The 6914-nt window shown below is 36.8% G+C and overlaps 1 protein-coding gene across 1 annotated transcript; it reads right to left on the bottom strand.

Annotated features, from left to right (window-relative positions):
- Positions 1-3303: 3303 nt before the first annotated feature.
- CBG07595 lies at positions 3304-4967 on the bottom strand (the record flags this gene model as incomplete). The annotated part of the gene is made up of 7 exons (XM_045240512.1): positions 3304-3540; positions 3586-3655; positions 4069-4190; positions 4240-4379; positions 4420-4656; positions 4702-4867; positions 4917-4967. 7 exons carry the CDS (start codon positions 4965-4967, stop codon positions 3304-3306), a joined length of 1023 nt encoding a protein of 340 aa, XP_045093493.1.
- Between the last annotated feature and the right edge of the window lie 1947 nt (positions 4968-6914).

Raw genomic sequence — 6914 nt, forward strand, 5'->3', positions numbered from 1 at the left:
GGTTCTGCTCTCTAACCTTCTCATAAAATCTGTCCTATGTATTACTACCTTATTCCTTCTAGCCTACTGAGGCCGTCAATTTTGAGCGTACATATCTCGACTTCTATGAAAGATATCACAGCTTTTTCAATTGATAGATTACTCGTCATAATATCACCAACATTTTATTAGTTGAAAAAATTGAGATATCTTTTACAGAGGTCGAGATAAGTGAGCTCAAAGTTGGCGGTTTGAGTGGGTTTCTATCAACGGTATGTGTTCATTTCTTTTTCGTCAAACTATTGATTGTAATTTATCTATTACTTAAATTAAACCAAGAATGTTTGTAAACAAGTGTAAGCCGCCCTTTTTCTATCTAAGTCCCTCCACTTACACTTATCCTTATTTTTCGCCCCCAACTGTCATTGCTTATTCCCATCTAAAATTCTCCACTTCCCGAAATACCCTATTTGGCTAAAATCCTACTCACACTGAAGTAATTGCTGGTGACGGTTGAATCATTCTCTCTCTCATTTCCTCTCCATATTATTTTCGCTGTACAATCGTTGTGTCCCTTTAACCCCCATTTGTTCCCACGAATTTTTGTCTTCTCGAAAAAAATCTAAATCAGTATAAAAAATCGATACGAACTATTATCCACTATACTTCCATTTTCTACCCCCAGCTATCCAATGTTTCATTTTCACCCATTACTGTTTTCTGTGTGTATGGTAATTTTGTAGCGTGTCTCTTTTTTCTTTTCCAAGGATGAGTGCTGTTCTCCAATCCGACGTCTTTTTTGTCTTTTTTCTCGCTTCCAGCAAATATACTATTCTCCACCCTAACACCAAACGTTCATATCAAAAACGAATTTTGACTGCTCTTCAGTACTAACTGAGCCATAACATGTTGTAGGTTAAATTTCTGACGCCTACGCTTTTCAAAAAAAAAAACAGTAATATCGCGGTTCAAAAACAAAAACAAACCAGATTAACACATTTTAGTGATATGATAACAAAAATTTTATTTTTCGAATGAATAAATAAATAAGTTATTCTATATTCTCAGCTACCGTGTTGACTACTAGACAGAAGCAGAAAAACCGGAAATTGGTTTTGCACGGAGCGGAAATTAAAAGTTAACTCGGAGAGGAAACGGGAAATGAAAACTTTTTTGAAAATGTAATTTTTATGAGTATTCCAAATAATCTGAACAATTTCAATAGAGTTTGATTGAAATGGGATTTACTTTGAAACTTCATTAGGAATTTCTAGAAAAGTCAGAATTCTTAAAAAACTATCTACAGTACCGGGTTATAAGATATAGAAAAACGAGTTTCAGTTTGTTTTCGACCGTCTATTTTTTTTGTCTATTTTCAAGAGTCTAAAGCTTGGTTGTCAAAGTTCCAAACACTTCGAAAAGTTTGGAGGGTGTAAAACAGACCTTACTTGAAAAATTTCACTGGATTTTTGAAAATTCCTAGTTTTTCAGTTATTTGCCGTTTTCTGAAAACCACCTAACCCGTTCTCAGTGCAAAAACTGGCCAAACAATCGTGTTTTTCAGAAGAATAGCTGTAAAACTCAAAAGTGTCAAAAAAGTTTTGCGAATACAAAATTGTTCATCTAGATCTGTATTACATTTTCTGAAGTTTTCAAACTGATCGGAAACTGTGTCAGGTGAGCTCCAGACTTCTGAAAATGCAGAAAATCAACTGAAAAACACTTCTTTGTACATCTTATCAACCGGTACTGTATACTCGGCTGTTGCCCGCAATTTTTGGGCTGGATTAAAGCGGCTTCTGAGCTGTGGCAGGGCGGATGTCGCTTTAGTTTTCTGCAGAAGCCGCCCAGCGACCGCTCAAAAGACGCCAAACCTACGCTCAAGATTCGCGTAACTCACACTGAATCTGACCCTAGGCTCTAAAATGATCTGAAATTTCTGTCCAAATCAATTTCATAATCTTGATTTATTTTGAAAAATCAATGGCTAACAGAAGAAAGAAAAATAATGAACAGAATAACAAAAAAAGAGAAAAAAAGATTATCTATTAGATTTGCATTTAATCATGATGTGGGTAGAGTAGGCAGTAGTTGTCACTTGGGTGCTCTGAAAAAAAACAAAGATAATTGTATTGATTTTATTGTCGCTTACCAATGAGATCTGTCAAATGAAAGTCGGAACATCATCACACAAGACACGCTGGTGAGAAGTTGGCACAGAAACCCAACTTCATGTTCATGGCCATCTATCTGCTTTTCAAACACCGCCGATCCCTCAGATAGCATGTACAGAAGCTCATGATAGATGGAACTGATGAGTCGACGAACTATTATAGAACGATCGGATTCATGCGAACGATGTACTTGCCGTCGGTGCCGTTTAGGCTGTCCTGTTCGCAGACGTATTGAATTGATGAGCCGAATGAGAGTCCTTCTCGTTTGAATCGTTGATCAAGACGAAGCTGGAATTTGGAGTTTAGGTTTCGAAGGATCTAGGGGTTTAAAGATCCAAGGATCTAGAGATCTGGCGATCCTCAGGCTCTTCGAACCAAAAGCTCCTGCCCACTTACCACGCGATCAGATTGCTCTGATTGACACCGTAGTGACGCGTCATATCGTAGTATTCTCGGATATCTCACGGCACAGCGGCGAGCATTGTCGTTCCAGGTGTGAGCTGTTTCATCTTCGATGACACTCAGATGTATTACAATCTACAAGTTGCACAATTTTTTGAATCACATTTCTATGTTTTTACCTTTTTGTGAACTTTGGATTCCAGTATCAATTTTTTTCTGCCCGAACACGTGTTGGCAACTTCCTTCTGAAAATCATCATTAATACGTTCACAAAATTATGTATCTTACGAATTTGTCTCTTCGACCTGGAATTCGATATTCTCGATATTCTGACGAATCCATTCATCTTCTCTTTTTCAGATGTCCCCACTTTAATTTCGAATTTCTTACTTCAAACCAATTTGTGAAAGTCCTATATTCGAAATCAAATTTTTGATACTACTACCTAAAAGGTTTGTCATTTTAGAACAGAAACGACAAAGAAGATTAGATGAATTACACTAAAATAGAAAAAAAAAGAATAAAATTTGATTTCGAAAAAAAATTCTGATGCACTCAACGCGAGGCATGCGTCGCCTTTAAAATTCGCCCAAACATCGCCCAAGATTCGCCAAGGTGGTGGTGGTCGGCGCAGCTGCCACAGATCTAGAAGCTTCCGGTTAAAAGCCGCCCAAATAATGCTCTAAAGCCGCATCCACCCCTGTATTCGCCCTAAAGTTGCAGGCCACAACCGAGTAATAATCTTCATTCACCAAACACAAGCATCAAATTCATCCGGAGTCAGACAACACAAATCATCGTGTTTATAGATCTGCTGCCTGATGGCTTGTTTGATGACGTCGCACAATTCAATTTGATTTTTTGTTGTATTCTGAAGAAGTTCGGCTAATTTTTTATCCAACACAACTTTTTGGCGTCGTGAAACTTCTAAGTCAGTTTGCATTGAATCGTTCCGTTGGGAATACAAATTACCCATGGCAATGAGCTGAAAAAAGAGAGTTCGTGGAGAAAAGGGATAGTGAAGTCGTACTTTAGCGGTGGAAGCAGTGATGGTTTTGGAAGCCTTAGAAATTGACTCAAAATGAACATAAGGGACTTTTCTGAAAAAATTTACACAAAAAGATCTGAAAAAAAGATTTTTTCAGTTGATTTTTTGGACATTTCGACCATTTTAAGGAGTCTGGAAATCAGCGGTCAAGTTTCCTATCATTTTGAAAATTTCGGAAAATGTTAAAAAGGCCCCAAAAACTTTTTTGTACTGAAATTGTGAGAAAACATTTGTCTTTCAGAAGGCGGCTAATAGCTGAAAAACAAGGAATTTTCAAAAAATTTATAAATTCAAAGTTTTCAGTCTAGTCCTGATATACACTCTCCAATGGTTTCAGAATAATCGGAAATTTTCCGGTCGAGCACCAGGCTTTTGAAAATAGTCAAGATCAACTCAACAATAGGTTTTTGTATATATGATTGATCAGAATATTGCAATTAGAAGACTATCCAAAAATGCACCCACCTCAGTTTAAATTGATGGGATCTTAACTCCTTCTCAGCTTCATAAACACGTCTCATCAAAAGTTTCCGCTTCCGAATAGAATTCTGGTAGGCTTCCACTCGAGTGTTGCATTTTTCCATGTTCTTTAAGCCAGAAATTTTATGTCAAAACGATCAAAATCAAAATTCGTACCACCAAGTCAAACTCATCCACCAACACTTTCAATTTCTCAACTCTCCGTTTTTGGAAGAGGTTTTTGAGCAAATCGGCGAAGCTTTCTTTGATTGTCCGGATTTCAGCAGAAAGATTATCATCGAACGACGACTTGCAAGCTGAAAAAAGATTTTTTTTACTGTTTTAAATAATTCAAACCTCTGTGTTCTTCAGCTTGAATCATAATTCTTTGACAATATTCTTCTAGTTTTGAGTGTGTGTCTCTTAAGAAAAATGAGCACTTCTTTCTCACAATTTGCAGTTGTTTAGCTCTCTCAGAAGTTTTGGAATCATCTGTTTTGAAATTCTCATAACTGTCAGTGTATGCCATCCATGCAACTTCAATTTTGTCCACATCTTCCATTTGTTGGATTTGTTCAACTTGTTCTTGTAAATCTAAAAATCTAGGTCTCAGGATTTCTGCACAATCGCAAAGCCTACTTTGTAAATGAGCATGTAGGATTTCAGTTTTATCATCTTCCTTCCTAGTAGACAACACATCTAGAATGCTCTTTCCATGAGATCTTAATCCGGTTTGATATGAATCTCTAAGTGTCTCAAGCTTTGATTGTCCTTCCAACACATTTGAAACTAGAGATTCGACTCTCTGAATAACATGTGCGAATTTGGTTAGTGGTCAGAGAAGAAAAACTCACATCGGCTACTTTCAAATTCAGAAAGCAATCTTGAAATGAGTTTTCAATCATTTACAACAGATGTAGAAGAAAATATAAACTAGTTTTGGTGTCAGAAAAAAAGCAGGGTATGATTGCACTGAGCAAATGGGGAGTTGAATGAAGTCAAGCAAAGTATGATTCCAGGATTTGTAAAATCGTTCAACTGGAAACTAGCGACATTGAAAAATGAATTAAAGTAAACTTGAGTACCTTTGTTTTGATTTCTGAGAAAAATAAACTTTGGGAAAAGTGAAATCAGTTGAAATTAAAAAAATTTTCGAGTAGCTAAAACATGTGCTGGCGTTTGTATATTGTGTTTCAAATATATCTTCCTATTCGAAAAATTTTCAGATATTTTAAGTCACATTTGAAAAAAGGCCGATTTCAGAGTATTGCTTTTTCTAAGCTCTGTAACTTTATTCTAGAGGAGATTTGGAGAGTGATCATTTAGTAGACCCATGACAACGGCTGAATGAAGATATTGAATGTCTGTAAAAATTTCCGAAACTTTTGCGTCGACCTAATTTGTAGTAAAGCTTATGTATCGTCTTATTTATCTATCATAATCACTGAACTTGACAGTTTAACTATTTTCTTTTCCAGAAAGTTACCGTTTTCTATCTTCATGTATTTACTCCACAAGAGCCTCATCAAACAAAACACTAAACAATAATTTTATGATCTTAATAACAGCCATAAAAACCTCTTTTTCTGAATACGGCTTCTCAATCGTTTATGAACCTTGTCGGAGCGTTTTATTGGTTTTTATGGATATAAACGCTCTTCAGGTGAATGACTTGCAGTGGAAGACCTTTTATGAGAGTAGTCGTAGGGATCTTGAACAAAATATCTGGTCCGAGGTGGAAAAAATGGAGGTGGTATGCTGGGATTACAAACACTTACAGTATCGGTCAATGAGATATACAAAAACGTGTCTTTCAGTTGATTTTTGGCCATTTCAACCATTTTCAGGAGTCTGGAGCTCGGATGTCAATGTTTTGATCACTTTGAAGATTTCGGAAAGTGTAAAACAAACCTAGATTAAAAACTTTGCATTCACAAAACTTTTTGAACCTATCTAGTGTTCAAAAAGGCTTTGACACTTTTTATAAAGTAATGTTTTCTTCAATTAAAATAAGAATCAAAGATAAATGTATTCGTCATTAGAATTCTTAATTTCTTGCCAGCGCAACGCAAGTTGGGTGATTCCATTTGCGTAGAGCTCTGGCGACTAGGAGGAGAAAAAGTGATCCAAAAATTTCTTGATTTCCTTCCAATCATTGCATTTCTTTCTAGCAAAACGGTTTTGGAAAATCAGGAAAAGGTAGTAATTAATTAGTTCGAGATGAGGAATGTACGGTAGGCAAGACAGAATTTTGATACCTACAGGCTCGAGCTTACAGCGGACCTTCCAAGATTTGTGTTGTTTTTCGTTGTTGTGACAATATTTCAACACCGAGTCCTTCGGTAAGTGAGAGCGATGAGCATAAATACCATATTGCATTTGAAAGCCGTACAGTCAAAGTTGATGATATCGGACTCTGGAAGCAGCTTGCGAGATCCAGCACTGTTTAACCAAATCGTTTAACCAAACTCCAGCACTGTTTAACCAAATCGAAAAAATCTGATTTTTTCTTGAAGCTTCCCTTTTGGGTCAGATTCCGCCGTTTCTTCTGTAGGGACCCACTGGTGCTTTCTGGCATGGTTGACATACAGTACCCGTTTATCATCTACAATAGATTTTTTGTTGATCCAGTCCCTCGTCGGTTCCCTGGTGCAAAGTGATAGTGACAGGTCACATAGTACCTTTTTCTGAAATCCCGTCAAAATGTGTGAAACGATTCGACCAACTCTCTAAGCTCTTCCCGTTTGGTGAACATTATTGGATACCCTTGTATTGGGATAGTGCACTGTCAAAGATACTGCACGTGATGGGTGCTGTACATTTTTGTTGAGATAAAACAGTATTCCTAAAAG

The sequence above is a fragment of the Caenorhabditis briggsae genome (assembly GCF_000004555.2).
Source record: "Caenorhabditis briggsae complete genome, chrX, whole genome shotgun sequence".
NCBI classification, from domain to species: domain Eukaryota; kingdom Metazoa; phylum Nematoda; class Chromadorea; order Rhabditida; family Rhabditidae; genus Caenorhabditis; species Caenorhabditis briggsae.